General features: G+C 47.2%; 1 protein-coding gene across 1 annotated transcript in view; it reads right to left on the bottom strand.

Annotated features, from left to right (window-relative positions):
* The window catches only part of EXD3 (exonuclease 3'-5' domain containing 3), a 301,394-nt gene that overhangs the window by 181,929 nt on the left and 94,359 nt on the right, over nucleotides 1-25,106 (bottom strand). Inside the window, 6 exon segments of the mRNA XM_032708164.1 lie at nucleotides 7,488-7,588; nucleotides 8,358-8,497; nucleotides 8,961-9,014; nucleotides 19,222-19,361; nucleotides 19,364-19,388; nucleotides 20,622-20,792. Coding sequence (XP_032564055.1) covers nucleotides 7,488-7,588; nucleotides 8,358-8,497; nucleotides 8,961-9,014; nucleotides 19,222-19,361; nucleotides 19,364-19,388; nucleotides 20,622-20,792 — 631 coding nt within the window.

The raw sequence follows: 25,106 nt of genomic DNA, 5'->3' as shown, positions 1-25,106 counted from the left end.
CCACCCCTGAGTGATAAGATCCACCCCGTGGTTCAATATGCTCCACAGTCTCAATGACTTTGCACCTGTAATTAGGCAGCATCCCCACACGGGCATCACCTCAGTCTGTAGAGGCTGCATTCTTCTGGGTTTAATTGGAACCTGTGTTGTTAAGTCATTGAAGCAGTTGAGAACAACTTACTCAGGATGTAAACTTGTGGCTAAAGTTTATCCGATAAAACACAGATCCATGGAAGAGACTCCACGTCCACACAAAGAGGGTGGGGACTATTGTTTTGCTGAGCTAGCAAGCCACACTTGTTGATAGTATTTTTATTGCTGTCATCTTCATTAGATATGGCTCATTACAACTGCAAAACTCGAGATCTTCACACAGTGCCTTGTTTTGAAACCCAGCGCAAGGAGAGATAAAGGCAGGAGATAAAATACATGAAGTGGATTAGCATAGGTATCTGTCAGTTCCTGCTGGATGTTGGGATTCATGAACAGGGAAAGGCTTAACCAAAGCCTTCTGTGGGGCTTCAGTGGCTAAAACCATCCCACTGGGAGTCAGAAAGAGCAGGACCAGCAATCAGAAATGGTCACAGAGAGCAGGAAAGTGAAAATTTTCTGCAGCTTCCTTTGAATAAGAGTCCACAGGGAGAAAGCAATTCCTTATCTCTCTCCGTGCCTCACACAGGGCATGCCCAAGGATTATAAACCAGGAGAACAAAGAAAGATCTCTGGATACCAGATCCTGGGATCAGAGGGGGATGGGTTGATGTCCCACTAGATACAGCAGCTCCTCAGAGTCCCCCGAAGCATCACTTCAGAACATAAACATTTCCATCTCAAACACAAAAGGTTAAAGCTGTTATTTTTATCTTCCACAGTGTGACAACAGATCCTTACCCTCCAAGGATCTGAGTCAATTATTGCAATTATCACACAGGATATTGTCCCAATAAATATGGTGATCTTTCCTCCGGATATTATCCCAATATCTGGAGGAAAAATCACCAGCTCATGGAAAGCAACACTCGCTAAAAAGAACATAAGATCAAGGTAAAAATTAATAACATTCCCATCTAACTCAGAGATTTCAAAGCACTTCAGAAAGAACCATGACTGCTCCAGGCCACCCAAAAGATCCACTGAACATTTTTTCTTTGAGCGTCTAGAGGAAATATCCAAAGCAGAAGCTCTGGCAGAACTGGGGGTTTCAATGGCCAGCTATCTCTGTGGAAAGGACAGAGGAACACAGATGCACTGGAAATATGCTGGAAGGCACTAGTGACATATTTTATTCTGATGGAGCGAATTGAGTTTGAATCTGGTTTTTTATACTTTATTACAAAAAACAGAGAAGGACTAATCAAGAATACAAGTACAGGCTAGATAGAGAAGGGATCGAGAAAAACCCTGGGGAGAAGGATTTGGGTGTGTGGGTGGATGAGAAGCTCAACCTGCCCTGACCATGTGTGTTGGCAGCCCAGAAACCCCTCCGTGCCCTGGGCTGATCCCACGGCGTGGGCAGCAGGGGAGGGGGGGATTCTGCTCCTCTGCCCCACTCAGGTGAAACCCCCCTGCAGAGCTGCCTCCAGCCCTGGGGCACCAACACAAGAAGGATGTGGAGCTGCTCTGGAGTCCAGAGGAGGCCACGGAGATGCTCCAAGGGCTGGAGCCCCTCTGCTCTGGAGCCAGGCTGGGAGAGCTGGGAGGGTTCATCTGGAGAAGAGAAGGCTTCAGGGAGACCTGAGAGCCCCTTGCAGGGCCTAAAGGGGCTCCAGGAGAGCTGGAGAGGGACTTGGGACAGGACAAGGGGAAATGGCTTCCCATTGCCAGAGGGCAGGGATAGATGGGAAATTGGGAAGGAATTGTTGGCTGTGAGGATGGTGAGTCCCTGGCCCAGGTTGCCCAGAGAAGCTGTGGCTGCCCCTGCCCTGGAAGTGTTCAAGGCCAGGAGCAACCTGGTCTAGTGGAAGGTGTCCCTGCCCATGGCACGGGGTGGAACTGGATGGTCTTTAAGGTCCCTTACAACCCAAACCAGTCTGAGATTCTACGGAAAATATGAGGGAGAATGGTAACTTGGTAAGAGAGACAATGAAATGAAGGGATCAAAGGTCTTAAGGAAAGGAAGAACAACAAAATAAACCCAACAAAATAGACTTCAATAAACTCAGAAAACTGGATTTCATGTGGAAATCATTTATGAGGGAAAAAGGAGTTAAGAAGAGCTGACAAAGGAAAAATTGGAAGTGAAGAGACTTAATTGGTAAAGCAAAAGCTTTTATGGATCTCAGTCACAAGAAGGAGGTTAAAAGAACATGAAAAATGAATCACACATACAAGTCAACAGCAGAAACACATAAAATCATGAAGCCCAAAGTAAAACATGTTTCTATCAAAAGCTATAAAGGCAAGAGAAATTCCATACAGCCTATTGGAGGAAAAAAACAACCACAACCCAGCAAAATCTAATGCAAGGGAAGAACTGGCAGAGGCTGTGTGGAGATGGCAAACCTCCCACCTTGGAGGTCTGCAACAGGTTTCACATTCCCAAGTAGATCAGAAGTATCAGAAGGAGTTCCTTTGGCCAAGGGGCACAGATGGCACAGGTGGCACTGCAGAGCCTTTGCCAGACCCTTCCCTGCACCTTCATGATCATCTGCACCTTGTACGTGCAGAAATCAAAGCACTTCAGGGCACAGCACCTTCCTCAAGGTCAAACACCCAGCTGGGGGACCAGGAGTCTGAACCCAGGTCTCCTGCACCTCAAGCAATGTCCTGTTGGTCAGAGCAAAAGACCTTATCCTAAGCTTTCCAGAACAGGGACCATCCTCTTAGTCAGTGTCTGTCCAATGGGATCATGACTGGCTTGTGGAGCACTAGTGGAATGTAAATGGTTTAATACCATGAAAGCAGCTCTTTGGACACGTTAACTCTTAACCTGGTAGTTATACCACAACCATTCATCTGAGCTACATTTCACACCTGGGCCTGATTCAGAGGCCAAAGCCTCAGGCTACTCCCAGCCCTTGGCAGAGTTAATGGTCATTTTTACTCCAGAAGGAGTAAAAATTAAATCTGTTTGTCACACAGGGTCAAACCCACAGTCCACACTGATTTCAGTCATGCAAGATGGGTAAGATGTGTCTCCTGCGGCCATGGTGCAATATATTTTTAGGTGTGGTGGGTGGGTACCACTCCCAGGAGATGCCAATGCCTCCCAAGCTGGGACGTGGACCCAATCAATCCTCTCTGTCCATAGCCCTGAGAGCTTCCATTCACAAAGAGAATCCTTCTCCCTGTCCTGGCAGAACAGCAGGTCCCACACACAGTGTGCTTGGTTTGGGGGCAAACTAAAGGAGCCTTTTGGATAAAATCAGGGTATCTGACACTCCAGAGGCTTTCCCTGGTATTGCTAAGGATTGCTGGGGAAGCTGAGGAGCAGCAGTCTGTGCACTGGGCTCTTGCTGTGCTATGAGATTAATCCTTAAATGCGAATTAGGGGAGGACAGGGCTGCAGTCAAGAAAACCTCTTTTTGTTGTAGCCTGAGAGATGCATTAGTGTCTCATTAAATGCTCAGTGGCACCACAGCTCAGGGCCCACAGCCCTCAGAAAGGGGGTGACATGGCAGAAGCCTCAGACTCCCCCTCAAATCCCTGAGCTACCTGCTGGCTGTGCTGCCTGGAACGAGAACAGAGCACAGCACAAGGGTTTAGTCTACACCTGAAGGAAAACATGCCCTGGTGTACCCTTAGACACCATGTGGATATGATGAATTCATGCTCAGAATAGCCAGGATGGGACTAGCTTTTCCACAAAAAAGCTTGGAGCTCCTGGCCAGCATGTCAGAGCCTAGAGCAGGTCATATCCTACTGCCTGTTGTTCAGGCTGAGGGCCTCAAAAAAGACTGGGGATCATTCCATCCCCTCCTCCTTCAGCACCTTGGCTCTGCAGCCTTGGGAATGGGGCTCCTGCCTGCCAATGTCCCAGCCTGGAGGTTCTCCTCAGGCACAGGCTGTGCAGAGTTGTGCTGGTATTGAACACCTGAGTTAAAACACTCCAGAGCAGCACATGGAAGTCAGGGAAAAAAGAGAGAGAGGGGAGAGGAAGGGAGAGGAGGGGAGCAGAAGGGAGGAGAGGAATAAACATTCTGCTCTGTTTTAGTGAGGGGAAGGTAAAACGAGCTGAAATTTCATCCTTCCAAAGGCATTCCTGTGGAATTACGTGAGTCATTCCCTTCTCTTTAACTCAGCATCTTCTGAAAGTGCCCCCCTGGTGACTGCCCTGCCATGGGCGTGCAGGTCCCCAAGCCTGAGGAGGTGTGGGCCAGCTGTGCCTCACCTGGGCAGGTGTGGGGCTGTGTCCTCCCAGCCGTGCCTCACCTGGGCACATGTGGGGCTGTGCACAGCCCTCTCCTGCCCTCTGCTGCCCCGGCCCCGCCTGGAGCGCGGCAGCCCCGCTGGATGTGTGTATTGTGGGGGAAGGGGGTCACACAGACGGAAATTACTTGTTGAAACAAACGGATAACCTGGTGCTCAAGTAAAAGAAACATTTCTCTTGGTTTATACTAAAAAACCTTTTAAAGACTGTGGTAAAAACACAGAGCATTCAAACCTTGAGATGCTCAGCTCACCCCTCGCTGCTACAGCACAAGCACCACCATTACTGGGCACTCAGCCCCCATCTGTCTCCTCTCTGTCACACAGCTGTTATTTCCTTCATTGGCACAGAGGCACCAAGCCCAATATCTGAGGTTATCACACTTCTCAGAGGGGGATCACTTCTATTTCAAACCCCAGGAATTGTCAGTGAAAAACATCCCTGAGCTCTCTGTGCGTCTGAGCTGTGCAAAACCACAGCAGAGAATAGATTCGACCATGGCAGCCTTGGGAAGGGGCTGTTCCCTCACCTCCGAGATCTGTTTTGACTGAAACTTGTGTTTGTGAAGTCAACCTTACAGGGTCTCCAAAGAGTATTATGCAATTAGCTTGAAAAAGCTACAGGCTCATTAAACCAGAGCATACTGACCCAGGTGTGAGGAAAGACTCTATAAACCTCAATTTCCTCAATCACATACCACTTCTGCCCAACTCCTTCCTTCCCCAATAAGGGTAATTAAATGGAATCCACACACATTTTATTGGGACACCTCTGGGACTCCCACTTACCACACCCTGTCTGTGAGTTAACAGGAATATGGCTCTGAAAAAGCAGAGAAGGACTAATCAAGGAGGATGGCTTTTCTTTTCCACATCTTTTTTTATATTGGGCCACCTCCTATCCGGCTCTGGAATTTAAGGCTGGCAGTTCCCAGGAGTGTTTCAGACCCCAGTGGCTGATGGACACCTCAGCTTGGCACTCAGTGTGATTTACTGGGAGCAGGCAAGAGTGAGCTTGGATAGTAAAATCTGAAAGTCAATTTGGAACTGCAAGAACTGAGTCACACACAAGTTTGCCTCCTCATACCCAGAAACCCCATCCTCCTCCAGCTGTTCTCACCAAAGCCACTTCCCTCTCTGCTGCTGCTCTCAGGCTCCCACGGTGAGGGGAAGTCACAGCGAGGAGGAGACCGAAAGCAGCAGCAGGAGCTGTGGCAGCAGGAGCCGCGGCAGCAGATGAGCCCCCAGCCAGGTGAGGTGACAAGAGGTGACAAGAAGTGTGAGCTCTACCTCACTGCAAGATTTTGGGGAAGCTGCTCAGAACAAGAGTCATGAGGGGTTCTTTCATCTGTTTGTTTTGTCCAGCCTGCTGCCTTCTTGCACACTATTTCATCACAGTCGGACCTGCTTCCACTACCAATGGAGGAAGAACACCCAGAAATTCAGCAAAAGGGAGGGGAGAGGTGGGAAGACAAGGAAAGCCACGTTGTTCCAGCTGCCAGCATTTCCCAACTCAGTTTCAGTATGACCAGTGCTAAGGCAGCAATTCCTCTGCAGGGCATTCTTCCCTTTCCAAAGCACTTCGAAGGAGACTGACTGCCACAGCTCAGCAAAGTGTGAATTCCTGCTCATAACTGCATGTGATATTATGCAAAAAATAAACACCATTTTTCACATATGGGACTATGACAGTCATCCAGCACTGCTTTTATCTGCCCAAAGTCTAAACCAGTCACCCACATCCCCTCTCACTTCAGAAGAGGTGGGCAGCCTTCTTGAGCAAGGCCTTACCCTGCCCTGCAGACACTGCATGGGATAAATGTCTGGAAGTGCAGGCAGGAATGGGATCTGTATCTGCCTCAAGGAACCTCCTCACCAGTGAATGGCTGTGGAGGACTGGCAAGATTTGGCCATTATTATCAGCAGCTACAACATCTGGAAACCAGCAGCAGGTTGAAGCAGACTGCATCCCACAGAGTGCACCTGAGACCCACACCTACATGCTCCTCTCCTGATTTTTTTTCCTTTAATTGTTATTTCTCAGGATTTTGCATGTGAACAGTTATATTATTTCACCTCTACTGTTATATCATACCCTTGGTAGACCTTTCATAAGGAAAGGGAACAACTCAACTCCCTTTACAGATCATCAAAGACAACAGAGCTGACTGAATGCCCAACCTTGTCAAGGAGGAAAAATTACTGAAGACTAGTGAACTCCTGGGAAGGTTTTAATTTCTAAATAAATCACCTCCCATATGTCTCAGCTTTCACAGCAACGTGCCATGTTTAATTATATCCACTTCTACTCCAATGAAGGTTTGCAAGGTTTAACTTGTTAACTTTTGAACACCAGTCTGAAGATGGAAGATTAATATGCAATAGTGTTGCTGACAGGTGTAATAAGCCCACAATTTGTGGTTAGAAAACACTTTCAGTCCAAGAAAAGAGAATTGCATATCGTGGGTTGATGATGGAAAGCTCTGCAGGGTAAAAGCTAACAGTGCACCCAAAGGGGTCTGATGCAAGGTCCTAAAGAGAAGGAAACATCAACAGTCCCTGCCAGCAAGCAAAGCAAAGCAGATTTTGTTAGGTAACTGATATCTGCAAGTGAAGCAGATCTGCTCAGTGACAGAAAATGTGCCACTTCTAAGGCTGCAGGAGCCTTAAAATTCCCTACCACCAACCCTAGTTTATACAAAGAATACAAAGGGCTCCGATGCTCCTGCTTCCAAAGGGTTATCTCCTCCCAGCTGATGGACCCGTAGCTGAAGAAAACAGTTCCCCAGTGAATAATGACTTGCCTCTTATGTGAGAGGAATGGAGTCATAACTCAGAGCTGACCATGGTGTGTTTATGCAGAGCCATGCTGAGGTCAGGATTTATTTCATATCATGGCAGAAACAGCTTATTAGTCACCAGCACTTCATTCTTAGACAGCACAAAGTGATAATTCCCATAACTTACCAGCTTTGTTTTTCAGGATCATTAATTAAACCCTGAAACTCCCCAAGATAAATGACAGCAGAAATTCCTTGATGAACATGGAAGAAGACAAATTGACTTTGTGTGTTCTTTACTGCTGACATAACTCCACAATATATTGCAATATCCTGTACCTGGATCTACATGGAATCGGTCCAGGAGCCTGAAGACCAGCTTGCTGAGTGTTCTGTGGTTAATTTTTTCTGGTTTGTATCTGGACAGGCCTTGATATGGTCTGTAACAACATCAGAAATACATACCTGTGGCATCACCTAAAGGATGTTTCCCAAATAGCAGATATTTAACAGCAGAGGGATTGGGGTTTGCTGGTGTTGGTAAGGACAAGGTACAGCAAAAAGCCAACAGTACAACCACACAAATTTCAGTCAATGACTGAAGCTAGTCTAGAAGTTCATTTTAAAGAAAGTGAGCAATTTCTTCTCATCTCTTTTTCAGAGCTAAGACTGCAAGTACTGCAGCTACACCATGACTCTGACTGTGCTGCTGGGTCTGTGACTGGCAGGAGTTATTCCAGTGAGAGGCAAGTCAGAAATTAAAACACACACCACAATTTGACAAGCACATGAAGGTTAACCACTTGCATCTCTTGTTTTTCTGCCACTTCATCACACTATTATCTTCCTGCCAAACCTGTACAACCGATACTGAAACTCACCCTCGTCTGCAGCAGAGCACAAGAGGCTGATTGCTCCAGCCTCCCTTTGACACTGCTCTCTTACTGGGATGTGCTGCACAGGTTTCATTGCACTCCTGCTCCTGGCAGGAACGGAGCATCTGTCAAGAGCAACAATTCCTCTGTCCTGCGGGCTGGGGCGTTTGAGAAGGCTCTGACACAGACACCAGAATTTCCCCTTCCTCAGCTCAAAGTCAGTCTTTTGCACTGCCTTACGCTGAGACACGATTGCAGACAGACAACCAGGGAACACACTGTGCCCTGGCAGCACCTTGGCCTGGCTGTTCGGAAAGACAACAAGTGTTTCTACCTTGTGATGTCTCTGATGTGACACCAGGTTCACAACCACGAGTCCAGGATCTGCAGGAGCTTGCTCTGGAGCTCAGGATATTCTCCCACATAATCTTCCACCACATTGGCTTTATCCTGGAGCAGCAGTGGGATGCACATCTAGGAGAAGAAAAGACCTCTGATCCCCACGGAGCCCACAGAAGGCACGGAGAAGGTCCATGACTAAATCCTAGCAGAAGACTGTCCCATTCCCTGCATCCCAGACACAGTGAGCAAGTCCCAACCCCCTGCTTAGCCCACCAGTGCTGCCTATGAGAGTGCTCTGACGTTTTAGCAAATATTAGCAAAGCTTCAATGCAGCAAAAGCACTGACCTCCACCCTAGTGCTGAACACAGCAAGGATTTGTTGTAACAGAGGCTGCAGCCAGAAACACGCAGGAGGCTGGAATAGGGTCAAACGAAATACATTCTGTGCCCAACCTGGATGTAAAGGCACATCATCAATGCAATAGGTACTTCCGGGGAATGAAGTAAAGTCTCAAGTGAAAGGCAGCATGGTGGATGTCCTGCTGAACAAAAGGTGGATCTGATGACAGAGGAGCCTGCAGAGGAAATGACTCACCTTCTCCACATCTTGATCTGGCTGTAATTTCAGCTTAATACTCAGTATGGCTGCCTAGAAAATATAAATAAAAAAAGTTGTGTATTTAGAAGAACCTCACAGTGGATAAGTGGGCTATTATACCATTTTTATGTGTTAATTATTTCTGTTACGTTGTCAAGCACAAATCCTGCAAACATTTGTCACAGACATTCCACTTCCAAATGATACAAGAACACTCGTGGCAGAGCTGCATATCATGAGTAGCACATCTCCTGGAGCAAAAATTAAAGATCACGTTGTCAGTCAAAAAGAGAGAAGTGAAGCACTTGGATAAAACCAGTTGAGATGGCTACTTCCTATCCATGCACGGTAAAAACACCTGACCCAGCACAACCTTTCTGAGACTCTGAGTTCTGTAAAATACTTGATTTTGTGAAAGCAACTCAGATTTAGAACACCTGAAATCAAGAGGTTTCAGTTTCCCATTCCTGTGTTGCTCCAGACCCCTGACAGCACCAAGGTTCACCAGAGGCAGCAAGATGGAAGCACTGTATTCTCCCTTTGTGGGATTTCCAAATCTTTCATAAGCCAAGACCTACCACATTCACGAATTGCCTCCAAATCAGGATCTTCTGCAGCAAGGAACCTGCTGGGCTGAACTGCAGGAACTCAGGCTCAGGAGAGCTGGTTCAGTCACTGCCTGTCCCATCCCAGCTGGGGATTACAGGAATGGAGGAAGCTCTAACTGTGCATTGCTTGGGAGGTACAGACACCAATTAGGATTTACAGTAGTTAATACTATCTAATTTCTGAAGCGTGTAAGAACACTTGGATTTCAAATACAGAATAAGCATATAGTGGGTTGCTTTAATATGGTGCATTGTGCCAGTAATTGGAGTAATAAGGGCAGGGAGCCTTTGAGCACCTCTATGTCTTAGTGCTGAACAGGGAACAAGGGAATGAGGAGGTTTTACAGAAGTGTTCTTCTAACTGCTTTGCAAAGTTAGGCTGTATTTTCCAGAATGGTTCTAAGCAGTATTGAAAACACTAACCCTGCCATAGCATGTGTGTAATGCTGAGCACTACATGGAACCCACCGAGTTCACAAATGCCTGTTTACTCAAATGTGGATAAACCAGTGTGGTAGGGCTTGGAGGAAAAGCTCTCCTCTTCCACAGATTTCTCTGCTCTCTGTGATGGATTTTGATTTGAGAGAAAGATCTGCATTTTAGAAGTGCGTTATTTGTTAGAATGTAGAATCATAGAATGGTTTAGTTCCAACCCCCCTGCCGTGAGCAGGGACATCTTCATCTGGATCAGGGTGCTCAGAGCCTCCATCCAGCCTGACTTGTAATTTTTCCAGGAATGGAATATCCACAGCTTCTCTGGGCAATCTGTGCCAGTGTACCACGACCCTCACTGTAAAAAAATCCCTTACATGTAATCTAAATCTCCCCTCTGTTAGTTCAAAACCATCACCCCTCCTCCTACCACTGCAGGCCCTGCTAAAATGTTTGTCCCCATCTTTCTTATAGGCCCCCTAATATGTAAGCAAACATAATGCAGGAACAGATGTGCGTTTCCCCAAGGAAACACAACCCCCACCACTACACGTCACATGCATGAAACCTTTCTAGAAAGATTTAACCAAAAAAGTACCCTAAGTGGGGGCAGGCACACCCCTGAAATCCATTTTCTGTGATCTCTCCCAGCATTTGAGTGACACCTGAACTCAGCCATCACTGGCAGTACATGTTCCTGCAGAGCCAGCCGAGCCCCATAGACACCTCACAGCTCATCTGAGCCTTGCTCACGGCAGGAGCCGGGATTATGTTACTTTCTGGGGAATTCATGCCTGTGTTTCATCCACTGCACCACAGACTGAGTGTGCAAAAGCAGAAAACCAATGCACATCATGGAAGTTCGGCTGTTAAATCCTTCTGTCCCAGTTAGCAGCTGGAAAACATTAGTTTTTTATGTTTGCTTTGGTTTTGGTTTTGGTTTTGGGGGGTTTTAGGGGGGGGTTGGTTTTTTGAACACTGAAAGTCCAAGGCTTCATCCCCAAAACAGAAATCAAGAGAGGAGCTTTAAGTGACAAAAGCAGAAACCACTATTAATACAGAGACTGCTACAAACGGGTACTGGACAGAAAGGTACATGAGCATCGTTCAGCCCAACTAAACCTCAGCCAAATCTTTTACTCCAGACTATTCCACCTCTTAGAGGCCAGTAGCTCCTCTGCTCCACAAGCATCAAGTTCCTTTTCTCTCAAATTATCAGTTTAACATCCCAAAGTTCAAACCGAGTGTTATTCTCCACTGGTAGACAAGTCGAAGGGTGCTACTTCTGGTTTGGACCTGAAGAAGGGACTTGGGACTCCAAAGCTTTGGCAGCTGGTTTTGTTTTTCCCCCAGCTCCTCAGTTTGCTGAATTAAAAGAAATCATTAAAAAAAAAGACTTGCAACTCTCCAAACCCTGTTTCACCATTTGATCTCGTGAGTACCTTTATTGCACCGTTAGCTTTAACGTGCAACATCCAGCGGTTCCCTAATGGCTTTTTAATGTTCAGATTAACCTAATTGCAGCCCTGTTATCTAAATGGCAGAGCTTTATCTCCAGCTCTATTAACTGTACAGATGACTTAATCAGATGAACATGCATGGTGTCAGGTTTGGGTTTTCCTCTTTTCCTGGTTTGGATATTCAACCCTGTACCAAAGGTGTAGATGTAGGTGTTAGATGTTCGTTTGTCCGAGCATTGGAGAGCCTGCACCTTTCCACCCCAGGGCTGACAGACCCAGCTCCACCACACCAGGGCTGGAGGCCAGAGGAACTTCAAGCAGATCACACATAGATTCATAGAATCCTTAAGGTTGGAAAAGACCTTTAAGTTTACCAAGTCCAACCGTCAACCCAGCACCGCCACCACGTTCACCACTAAACCATGTCCCCAAGTGCCACATCCATATGTTCTTTGAACAGTTCCAGGATAGCGAATCCCCCACTGCTCGGCAGCGTTCCAAGCTTTACATAAGCTGGTTTTTAACAGCAATTTACATCCTCCAGCTCAAAGTGGTGATGGAGCAGCCACACCAGCAGTGCTGCTGGCCAGAACCTTCCCTCAGCAGGGAACACCAGCACCTTGTCCATGCCTGGAACTGAACGTGGAAGAAGCAGCATGACCCGGGCCCCCGGAACAAGCACCAGGCTGGATCGCAGGGTGCAGTTACACGGGCTGGCAGCCGAACAGGGAGGACAAGAGAGATAACATCAGTGTGTTTACAATGGGAATAGCATAGAGAGATATGAGTAACTGTAAGAAAGATGAAAGCACTTGGCAGCTGTGTCTGTGGTCTCAACTTCGAGCTATTTTAAGATTTTGTTTTGTTATTATCGTGTTTTGAATTGTTTCACTCCACAAACAAGTTTTGTGTAAAATGACTCTATTTTAACAGTGTGTTTATACTGATAAGATCTCCAGCAAAGCAACACCTCATTCGCAGGCTCATTTTGTAGTTAGAAAACAAACACTTCAATGAGGCTGTAATTGAACGGTGAGAATCCCCCTCCCCACCCAGAACCAGCACTCCCCCCCTGCAGTGCTGCACTCCCAGGCTGGGCTGGAAGGTGAGCCAGGGGAGCTGGAAGGTGGCATCCCATTCATCCAAGTGTAGATCCTCAGGCTGGATCAGCGGGGCAACACAAATCCTCAGCAGCAGATACCCCCCTCCCCACTTCACCAGCTGACCATTAAGAGCAAAAAATCGAGTTAGGATGCAGAAACGTGGGGAAGCTCTGGGAATGCTGAGATACTGGCAGCTTATCAGGGTCTACTCACACCCTCAAACTCCAAAGAGAACGTTTTATTGTCGGGGCTGGTGGTACAAGGAGCCTTTCACAAAAAATACATTTCATACACAGAGAGTTTCTAGTATGTAATCTAATAACAGCAATAATTAGCATTATTGCTGCACCTAACAATATTCAACCTGTACTAAAACCCCAGGTGATAACAAACGTGGGGAACGCTGATCCCTCTCTTGCCTTGAACCCCCAAGTGTACACAGGAGAGCTACATGATGAAGCCACTGCTTAGTACAGGAGAAAAGCTGATGGCCCATTACCTAATTCAAATCCTATCAAAGCTCCTGAATCTTCTCATCCTCAGGGAGCTTTGGGTCATTCTTTCACTTAATGATGGTGAAAGTAAAAATCCTATTTGGACATTTTGCAACAGTTTAGTCTCCCAAGGACAGACACCTAAAATATAGCAAAGGGCTGGCTGAGCCCAGGGGAGATCCAAAGCTACACTGAATTCTACCTGAACCGTGTGTAGGTGCACTGACCAAAGGATGGGGGAAGTTTCCCAAACTTGACATGTCGAGGCCCAGCCACGAGCACCAGAACACTCCTCTTGTCACGCGATTGCAACACTGAGAGCATGGAAAGTGGGGAGTGTTCGAGGTGAGTGCACGGCCCAGAGCACCCTGCACCAACAGCTGATCCTCTTGGCTTGTTTTGAATGCAATTGGCTCTGTCTCATCTAAAAATGACTATTCTTTCCACGTACAGCATGAGGTGCAGGAAGCCACACAAGATCTTATCTGCAAGGGCATGTGCATTTGGGTGGTGTCTACACTGACAATTTAAGCAATTTTCCCACAGTGGGGTTCACATCAGAAGAATAACCTCTTCAGTAGAACTGCTTGGAGTGGTGATGCACGACAGATACCAGTGGTTCTGTGACTCCTGTGTTACTTAGCTCTGCTTGCAAGCTGGGACAGCACAAGGGTAATAAGTCTGTGCCTGACTTAGTGCACTATTTCTAAACCAAAGCAAACGAATTTCTGAAAACCCATAGAATAAACCAAACAACAGAACCAGACTTTGAAGAGGAGGATCCAGTGTTACCTCCAGGAAAATCACAGTCATCAAAGCTTGGATAATGGTAGAAATAACTGAGTAAAAGGCACATCAGGTATTAATCACTGGGCACATCTGGTTTGTGTTTTGGAATCACTCATTTCAAACTTGTGGCTCATCAGCTTTGCTGGAGTTCTGAGTGCATCCCTGCACAGTGTATGACATCAGGTTCGATGGTTGATTGCTTCCTGCTCAAAGGCACTCGACACACACAGCTGGCTGAGGAGAAGGTCTGCAGAAATGAGGAAAACACAAGATTTCTCAGGTCCACTCTCAAGGGACTATGAAGGAGTAGGACCATCTACATGAAGCAGTGACAGGTTACTCCTAGCTAAGGGATTTGAGGTGGAGAAGTAAAAGTCAAGGTTGGAATATGCCTGTGCACAGGTGAGGGGAGGAGGCAACTGAGACCAACACTTCTATGATTTGTCTTCCTCAGGTCACTCAGCAGTTTTAAATGGGGTTTAACTGGTCAGTGCCCCCTTGAGCACTCCCTTGGAGCACTGCCCAAGGCTCCTGTGGGCTCAGGCCACACACCTTCCCAGATCCACATTCTCTGCGCGGCTGGATCTGCTGCTCATCCTCCCGGCTTCTCCCAGAGCCCAGAAGTGCTGGCAGGAGGAGCAGAACACTACCATCTCATTTACGATTTCCCAGCATCATTCAAGCTCCTTCCCCGCCATTCCCCAGGCAGAGGCCAAGAGCAGAGCCACTCCCAAAGCCGCAGGGTCGGGAGCAGGTGGCAGTGGCCCATGCATGGCCTGTGGGTTTGGCTCCCTCTGCTCTGGAGTGGCATCATCTGGCAGGAAACGTGCCAGTAAAGCTGCCCTTGAGCAGCAGAGCAAGTTAATAGGAAAAAAACGGTTGAGACTAACATCATCATCTTTAAGTGAGAAAAAACTGCTGTAACATTTTCCTTAGTTTTCCTATCCATTATAATTCTCAATTTAAAAGAAACAAGGAAAGTCAAATGCACATGCTTTAAAACACAGCAAAAGTTGAACAAGCCTTTGTATAATTAAGGTGGTGAATGGAGGGAAGCAGCAGTATCAGAGACATTTCCCTGGCCTGAGAACAGCCCAAAAAAAGTCAGAGTGAAGGAATCCAGAATCTGATCAATGCTAACACTGATCTCTACTGACAGATCTGCAACGATACATTGTATGCACTCCAGCACTACGTATGAAGTAGGACTACAAACACCAACATCCCTAACTTGGTGTTCAAAGCATCATAGCACTGAAAGTGAAGGTCATGGTGGGGATTGAACTGGTCATTGTTACACCTTTGAGTATTTGTGCTCCTTTAAGTTTAACTCTGGTCAATCATCCCCCTTTCTATTACATCTGCAGGAGTATGTATTGCTGACAAAAACTTGAAATTCTGTCTCTAAACAGCTTTTTCTCTGGGTACTCCAACATATTTTATGGCAAATTTTAACTACTGAACTCGAATAGATAACCCACATTATCGTAATTGAAAGAGCAAACATTAATCAAATTTCACATATGGAATGATCCTTCCTTATATGTAGAAATTAATGGATGAAACATTAGTAAAGAAAATATACTCTGCTTTTGAAAACAGAGAAATCTGAATGAACAGCAACCGAAAAGCCTCTTAAAAACAAAATGCTACCAGTTTCATCCAATATTCTTGTTTAAGAAGCAAAGTGATGAAGGGGAGAGAAATGCTGCGAATCACCGACACAGAGAGGCTGGAGTGGGAGGTCTCTCAGGCCCAAGAATATTTCTGGTTGTCAGAGGCTAAAAAGATTATTTATTGTTTCCTTCCTAAACCCAGCTCCACTGCCACCTGTTCAGAATTTACTATAAAGTTGTTAAACAAGACGAGAACTTTGATGCTGACTGTGAAAACAAGTTTCACTGTATCTGACCTGAGCAGCACTCACTGCTGATCCAGAAGCAAAGGAATTTGATTTTTTTCTTTAAGCACAGCTATCTTTTTACCTTTATAAGCTGTTTAAAAAAATGTAAATAAAATAACTCAGTGGACAATAGAGGGCATTCATCCCCCAGAAAGACAGCCGCCACCCTTAGACATGAAATATCGCAGCACATTAAGTCATGAGACCCCGCTAATCAAAGCTGACAGGGCCCTGAATGTGATTTCTGCTGAGACTTAGCGATATCATGGGGCACTGAAGCATGCACAGCCTGCCAGACTGCCCCTGTTCATGTGACAATGGCTTTTATTCCCCAAAGGGGCCTGCGAGTGACAAGAGTCCCCTTTGTCTCTGGGCTCTCGCATTTGCAGTGCAAGAGAGGTTCATTCAACCAGCTCCAGACACTCTTTGAAAGGCTGAAGTGTAACATAAGATGACCATGAAACACTAGCTTGCCTTCTGCCTACCCCTCATTCTTCTCCAGCACAGCCTGGCCTATTCAGGGCCTCTCGCAGCCCCGCTCGCGCTGCATTACCCCCGGTCTGCTGAATCCCCGCATTGTCCCGGCCCCGCACCCAGAGCCCTTCCCACACCACAGCCCCCAGCACCCAGAGCCCTTCCCACACCACATCTCCCAGCACCCATCACTCTTCCCACACCATGTTCCCCCAAAGCCCTCCCACACCATATCCTCCTGGCAGCATGGCTGGGCTCTGGCACCACTGGCACAGCCCAGGCTGAGGGCAGCATGGAGCCATGGCTGGCTTTGGAGGGATTCTAGGAAGGGGACAAAGCTGCTACACTTCACCTGGAACTCCCTGAGTGGGAATGCCAAACCCTCCCATCTCCCCACACTGTGGGGGCCATGATGGGCAGAGCTGGGAGCCCCTCACTCTGCTCACAGAGCCTGGTGCTCCTCCAGCAGCTGCTCACTCCACTCACAACAGGATGGATAAACCTCCAAACAGCCCAGACACCTCAACCCCCACTTACACATCCCTGCTTTTTCCCAAGCCGCCGTACCCGCTGTTTTCCTGCATCCCGGGAGCACTAGTGCCATCCACTGGCCCAGCAGGTGCCTCCTCACCACAGCTGGAGCTGCCAAACCAGCACCGAGTCACTCCACCCGTGCCATCGTCCCGGGCCTGGCACCGCCTGGGCACGGTTGGGCACCCCCCTGCCCCCTGTCCCACCACTGCCCTCCCACAGTGTCCTGACCCTGCTCAGCCTCCCGCCAGCTCCGCTAAAACCAGGCGCAAGGGAGGGCTGGATTCACTTCAGAAACAAATAACTGCCACGGCCATGCCCAGGGAGCTCTGGGATCTCATTTGCCAAAGGAAACTTTCTCCAAAACCTCCATGAGGGAAGGGAGCCTTAACCCTCTGGGCAGAGATGTGGAAATCCACGGTTGGCAAACCACAGACAAAGGGAATAATCTTCCCTAAAATAAGTCCTGGAACCACAGACTGGTTTGGGTTGGAAGCACATCTCATCCCACCCCCTGCCATGGGCAGGGACACCTTCCACTAGCCCAGGTTGCTCCAAGCCCCATCCAACCTGGCCCTTGGACACTTCCAGGGATCCAGGGGCAGCCACAGCTTCTCTGGGCAACCTGTGCCAGGGCCTCCCCCCCTCACAGGGAGGAATTTCCTCCCACAAACTAATTTACATTTCTCCTCTTTTAGTTTAAAACATTGCCCCTTGTCCTATCACTTTCTGCCCGTGCAAAGTCTCTCTTACTCTTTTTATAAGTACTGAACTGTAAAACACCCAGTGTCTTATTGCAAACACAGCAAGAAAATAAATAATGGCAGCCAGGATTTGCATAGGTTTCTGTCCTTTCAGGTGAGAGACTGAAGAGCCAAAAATCCTACATGTGAATCTGCTTCACTGCTCCAGCTGAGAGATGAGGAATAGCAGGATGGACAGACACCCTCAGCCCACTGCAGTGCTCAGAGCCTGAGCTCCAGGTTGTTTGGGGTTATTTGTTGTGAACTGAGGTATGTTCAGTCCCCAAGGGCAGTAAAAGATTTCCTGTTATTTTTGAAGATATTTCTATTCATCCGTCTGGTAACAAAACAAAACTAGAAGAAAGTTATGGCTGAGAGTGAGAAGCTGTTGAGGTTTCCTGTTCTTCACACTGGGAATGAGCAGCAAATGAGCTCTGCTGAGGAAGAAAGAACAGAAAAACAATTCCACAAAAAAATTTACAGCTTTCCAAAACCAGACCTAGAAAGAACTTTGTTTCTCATGAAAACAACAAATATCTTTGGAGCCATGAACTTAAAAATCCCACTTGAATATAGTCAAATAGGACAATATTGTTACAACAGTCAAACACATTCAAAAACTTTTTGAGCAAAAGAGTGAGTCTCCAGCAGCTACCTGGGAATTTTGAACCAAATACAAAATATCTTTGTTCAGTATTCAAAGAAATCAACATGAATGGAATTCCAGGATCTCACTTGGGAATTCAGCTTTACAGAAGAACAGGATTTTTAATACTGCTACTTGAGATTTTCCTTTTGCTAAACAAGATCAAGCTGTTCTACACTATCCAAGTGAACCACCTTCCTGGGAGAAAAAGAAACCTATAGTTTTTGTCTTTAAAACAGAAAGATCATAGAATGGTTGGGAGGGTCCCTCAAGACCACCCAGTTCCACCCCCTGCCATGGGCAGGGACACCTTCCACTAGCCCAGGTTGCTCCAAGCCCCGTCCAACCTGGCCTTGGACACTCCCAGGGATGAGGCAGCCACAGCTTCACTGGGCAGCCTGGGCCAGGGCCTCCCCACCCTCACATTCCTCCCTAATATCTCATCTAAAGCACTGACACTATTGTAGTTTGCTCATGAGAACGTGAGAACTCCCAAGGCCACCAAGGTATATCCGTGATGCCAGAGATGCTGCAGTGCTGTAACCCCAGGGTAGAACACACAGGCTCCTGGGTGCAGTGAACTCCTGCCTGGATCAGTTACACAGTTTGAATATGAGCCTCACTGGTAAAGAGGCTTCAAAACTCCTCCAGCTGAGAATTGAGGTTGGGGCAATCACTGAGTTTTCCAAGCCCTCTGGCTGCAGGCAGGCTGGAGATAACACAGCAGGTCTATGACTGCCTACTAAAATCCTTTCTTTTCTTGCTAGGGAAAAGGAAAACAAAAAAGAACACAACCATCCCCTTAAATTCTCTAAATTAAACCCTATTAACCTATTACTTTCAAAGGTCAGAGAAGGAAGGGAGGGAGGATTCCCTGGCATTCTGTACTCAGCCAGCAGAAAAGCTGAGGCTGGACATAGCTCCTGTACAGGGGAAGAGCCTGCTAAGCTGCAGCATTCACAGTGTGGCAGCTGCTGGATGAAACGGAATTCACATTGAAATGCATCCAAAAAACAAGGACACAGACATTCACAGAGAGCTGGGAAGGTAAATTTATTTGAAAGACATGACCCACCTCTTTGTAATCGCCCTTGAGATAAAGATGACTGACATGTTCAAGCAAATAGTTCCGGTCTGCTGTGTGGAGCTGGTAAATGCTGATCAGGGGGTCAAGCAGATTAGCTGGGCACTGGGAGAGGATTCTGAGCACACGGCCTGCAGCTTCTTCAGCTCAATGCCAGACTTGAAAAAAACCAAAACCAAAATCAACACGGGTTTAGTAAAGATGGTTGAGATTCAACAGCAGTGGGAAATGCAGCTTGTTTAAACAGAATAAGCCAATTCCTTTGGAAGGGATTCTCCGATTTCCCCACGGAGTCTGCAAGCACAAATCAGAACAATATGATATACGTTATTTTCACAGCATCCAATTCAAAAACATGAAGAGTTTACGGGATAATTCTGGAGAGGGATATGGCCTTGTGCAAAGTAAAATCTGAAACTGGAAAAAATGCCCTCTGAACTTGCACAGCTCTTCAGAAATTCTCCTCTCTAGTTCTCAGCAGAAAAATCTTTGAATCCAGAGACTCCCCTCCAAGGGAGATCTCACCTGTCAGGTATAAGAATTCCATTTCACTCCCAGGCTTGCTCCTGGGTGCAAGAAGGGCAAGGAAAAGCAAAGCACCATCAAAGATGCACAGACACAGGTATTAATCCTTGTGTTTCCCACATGATCATATCATGACACAACAATTCCCACACTGGTGACACAGGAATTCAGTGGCAGTAGCACTTTGTAGATCTTGTAATGGCAGAGCTCGACATCTAAACCAGAGCCATTTGGAAAAATGTGAAAGGAAGCAACACAATATAAAAGTATCCTGCAGTTCCGAGCCAACAGCTTATAGGAAAGAGAAAATCTCTTTTCCGTATAGGTCAGAATATGTAAAGGCAGAAGGAATGGTAAACATTAGGAAGTATAATCTGATGACCCAACATTACAGAACTAATCATTCGGCTGCTGAAAAGGCAGACTGTTCCCATTTTCTGCATTCCCACCATATGGCAGGAGTTAAGCAATCCTACAGTAACTGGCTTCTATTTGCAGAGCTGGAAGAACACACAGAGCAGATTATTGCAATTGGGTTTATCCTGACAGCAAGATGTGAGTTCCAGTGGGAGAGCCTCCAGCCCGGAAAGGCTGCAAGATCAACGCTCCATCGAAGTGGTTTGATCTGGAGAGCTGGAAAGCCCAACTTGGGAAGGGAAACAGAGCTCTGGCATCACAGCTTCCAATATGATTTCATTTTCAGACCAGCATGCCACAGACAACAACATCTCAGTAAGCTTCACACCTTGTCACACTGTGTATAAGGCTACAGAGAAGATGCTGGACTATGGAATAAAGTGAAAGTGGAGATACTTGAGGCACATTAAAATCAGTCGCTCTCTCCTCTCTCCCAACTCTCTTCTAACCTGTGGAACAGCAGGATGCTCTTCTATCCAAAGCTGCAGCTCTGTGGTGATGTAATACCCCAGGGAATGCCCTTTCCCCTTCCAATCACTGCTGTTCTCCAGCATGGCCAGGAGTCCTGCCAAAGGGTCCTCCAGTCCGGCAAAGCCCCGCCTGATTTCTTCCTTGAGCTGCTGAGATACAAAACCACATTGTCACGTACAAAAAGATTAGTGAATCCTCCCTTCCCCCAGCTGAACACAAGCTTTATTTTTTTAAATTTAATCTATTCAGAGAGGTAACTGTTGCTATTCAGCCACCATCCGCGCCTCCAGTGACTTTTCATGTCATTACAGATTCCTTCATGGCTCACTGCACCTCAAACCCAATGGGAAAAGCAGCAATTGTCCACACTAATTATCCCATAAAGACAGAGAAGTTGTTCTGTGGGGCAGACAAAGGGGCTTGGGATTTGGGGGAGGGGGAGAAAAGAAGAGAGCTGGAGAGAGGGGTGTTATTAGGAAAATGGCAATACCGAAGGTAGAGAATTGGGTTCAAAAACCTGCTCATCTTCTAACAGACCTACATGAGCACAGTGTATGAACCTCCTCATTCTTGCACCACAAACTTGCACATTTGACCTTATCCCCACTTCAGCCACAATGGCTCCTCAGCGTAATTGGAACATTTGGGAATCTCAAATAGTTTGGATTTTGCACACAGGGTCAAATGAATGAATATCCGAGTTCAAACTCTGTCAGACTGCCATTCTCCAAATCTGTGCTCCTGTCCCCAAACCTCCCTGAGCAGGGTATTCTCTGCTGACCACCTACAGTAGCCCCCGCACGGCAGGCATCGCACACCTCCGAGAGCCTAAAGGCCCTGCAAAGGGGCTTGGAACATGGGAAAACTCCATGCCATAAATCTTAGGAATCCCAGGGTGATGTGTTTAGAAACGTGAAGGAATTGGACCCTCACTTTGTGAATGTTAATAGGCTACTTACTACCCATCTGGTAGAAGTGATAAATTAGCAGTACTGAGCAATATCTCTATAATGTTTACATTAGAAGTAGTTTCCAAGGAGCTGGGAGGGTTGGCAGGGTGAGGAAGTGGCATCCTCAGTACCCACACAGGACCTCTCACTGCATGGTACATGCACCAGCGTGGAGGAGGGCAAAGGCAGAGACAGAAAACAAGAAATCACTGAGAGCAGCTGCTCTCTTTCTTTTCTGTCTAAAAAGCCAAATCCAAAAGATGCTCATTCCTGCTGCAGCCAGCACTTGTAATTTACTGTATATCATGGCCCCAGTCAGAGCTTCCAATGGAAACAACATAAAGTTTGAAGAACGACATGGAAAACAAAAGAAAATCTACAGAAAATCTGCCAATGAATTTGTTCTTTTTATTCATCGACAATATTTACTGGAAGACAGTCATTTTCCAGAGTGTCTTTCATGTCTGGAAAAACCACAGAACCTATCGTTTACGACAGAAACTGTTTCTTTCTCACTAGAGTATCAAAGGCAGCATGAAAAAGCTGATGACTAACAAAGATGTGACTTCAGATAAGAGATTTCTCCCTGCAAGTAATTTTCCCTGTGGCAAGAATTCACTTCAACTTCACTGGGAGATGCTGCAGAAAGCAAAGCCGAGCTCTTATCCAACCACAAACATCCAATACAACAGCCAAAGGAAAACAAAGCAACTTGCCAACTCAATTGCACTGCTTAGAAATGGCTTTTTTCCCCCCAAAGCCCCACTTCAGCACATTCAGAGCTTCCACCACACTGCTCAACTCCTCCTTGGGCTGGAGTCCGAGTCTGGGCTTCGGCGGGCTGGGTTCCAGCAGACACCAGGTCCTGCTGGCACGGGCAGAGCAGCTCCCAGCACTGACCCCACTGCCAGCAGCATGAACTGTGCTCATCTGGACTGAATCTGGCCTTGGTACCAGCCAGGCCAGGACAAGCTGGGAAAAAGCCTCCCTGCAGCCCTCGGAGCAAGCTGAAGCCTTCAACCATGAGGTGTGTAGTCTGAGGGGAAAAAGCAAAACCAGAAAGGGCATGAGACACCCAAATCAGAGAGGAAAGAGTGCTGTGCTCCCTGGCTCATCCCTCTGCCAGAGAAGGATTCCTCTCAGACATAACTGCCATTTCCATTTCAATTGATTCCCATGGCAGGGAATGCTCCTTGGGGGATTTCTACAGCCTGACAGATCATGGGAATAGGAAAATGTTGCTGATGCTCAAACTACACACTTCTTCATTCAGCTTTGGTCCCTTATTTCCAGTCACACAGCTCCAGGCAGTCTGTGGATGCTTCCTGGTTATTCCAGAACCGTCTTTCCTATGTAGGAAATGACCATTTGTTATACCCACGTTCCAGAACTGAGGTCATGCCATGGCAGACACTCTCCTGCCCATGGTCACTGATTTGAGACCAAGGGCTGATTCTCCCAAGTTCACAGACAATATTCACTTACAGGCACACACAGCGAGAGGCAAAGAAGCTCCTGCCATTTTCCTGGCAGTGGAGCAGACTGAGCTGTATTTAAACCAACTTCCCTCAGTTATTTGGGCTGGACATTGGGGTGGCAGCAGCAGCACAACACTCCTGAGCTGCACAGAGAGGGCAGGGCAGCCCTGCCCCTTAAGAGTCTACACTTGCTGTGGGTGCATGGCCCTAGGCAGGGATCAGCCCATCTCAGTCACAGCGTGACCAGCATATGTCAGAACCCACTGGGACATTCCTGCTGAGCTTCCCTCACCAGCTGGTCCCACCACAGGCCTCCTCATCGTTCCAAAAAGGGTTCACTGGGGGTCAGAAATGCATCCTCCAGGTGGAGAAACATACTCCTGCCTGTGCCAGCACCCCCACAGCACTGCCCGGAGGGGGACCTGCAAACGCCACTGGGAGCTGCAGCTGCATGTCCTGCAATGCCGCATCCCACTGGAATGACCAACACAAGAAAGACATGGACCTGTTGGAATGAATCTAGAGGAGGCCACTAAGTTGGTCAGGAGGCTGGAGCCCCTCTGCTCTGGAGCCAGGCTGGAAGAGCTGGGGGTGTTCACCTGGAGAAGAAAAGGCTCCAGGGAGACCTGAGAGCCCCTTCCGGTGTCTAAAGGGGCTCCAGGAGAGCTGGAGAGGGACCTGGGACAAGGGATGGAGGGACAGGACAAGGGGCAATGGCTTCCCACTGCCAGAGGGCAGGGTTAGATGGGATATTGGGAAAGAAATGTTCCCTGTGAGGGTGGGGAGGCCCTGGCACAGGTTGCCCAGAGAAGCTGTGGCTGCCCCTGGATCCCTGGAAGTGTCCAAGGCCAGGTTGGAGAGAGCTTGGAGCAACCTGGGCTAGTGGAAGGTGTCCCTGCCCATGGCAGGTTGGAATGAGATGAGCTTTAAGGTCCCTTCCAACCCAAACCAGTCTGTGATTCTGTCATTCTGTGACCATTACAGAAACAAACCAACTGAACACATGGAGCTGCAAGTGTGAGTCCTGGGGATCCTCCAGCTTTTCCACCTCCTGCAGGAATGCTCTGGTGTTTTCTGGTCAACGACATGTCCATGGGAGGCTTTGTCATCTCCAGAGTATTTTTCTTCTCAATCCACACACAGATCCCAGGGTACCCAGTGCAAAGAATTTTGATGATTACCCTTTCCTACTGTTGTTTTGTGGGATTAACTGACTTCAAGACCTAAAGGATAATATTTTTTTTCCTCCAACTGTAACAAAACTTGATGGAAAGCTCTAGTCTTTAGAGTTGCTGAGCTCAAATCTCCCTTGGTGAGTGACCATTTGGAAAGGCACCTCTCACACTGGGTTTCCAGTTGTTTAATACTTCCAGCTGGGAACCACAGACTACCAGTAATGGAAAGTCTAAGTGCAGCAGACAAGGACAATGACTAAACACTCCAGACACCCAGGATGGAGCACATACACCAGGTCCTCAGCCATGCTGGCCATTCCACACAGGACACATTCCATGTGGTTATGTGGGGAGATGCAGGGTCCTGGGTCTTTTAGAAAAGAAACCATCTCAGTTGTGAACCTGCCTGAACAGTGGAGAGTTAAACACGGGAAACTCACCACTCAGCCAATTCATCTACTGGTTTTGTTAGTTTTCAAGCTCCAAGATTTAGATGAAATATATTTTACTCCCTAACAGAAATCTCCATGTAGAGCCCATAGGTTGCTGTATAAAAATACTGCACTAATTTTAGCCAAGCAGTGTAAATTCACCACTCTAAAAGGCAAAGACAAACCAAATCAGAAAAAAACCCACTTTGAATAGGAAAGCTTTGATATCATTCCACTTGGCAAAGAGCACTTCTCTACCGACTTCAACCCTCATTTTTTTCAGCTACTAGAAGTATTCTTCCCCCTCCCCGAAGATCCTCCATTTAATGGACAAAAAAGTGTTTAAAACAAAACAAAAGCAACTTTGATTTTTTTTCCCTCTGTAACTCAGCCCTGTAAACTCCAGTTCTTTTATAGGAGCCCCTGAGC

Source organism: Chiroxiphia lanceolata, chromosome 21, assembly GCF_009829145.1.
Source record: "Chiroxiphia lanceolata isolate bChiLan1 chromosome 21, bChiLan1.pri, whole genome shotgun sequence".
Lineage (NCBI taxonomy): Eukaryota > Metazoa > Chordata > Aves > Passeriformes > Pipridae > Chiroxiphia > Chiroxiphia lanceolata.
This window is presented reverse-complemented; position numbering and strand designations above follow the sequence as displayed.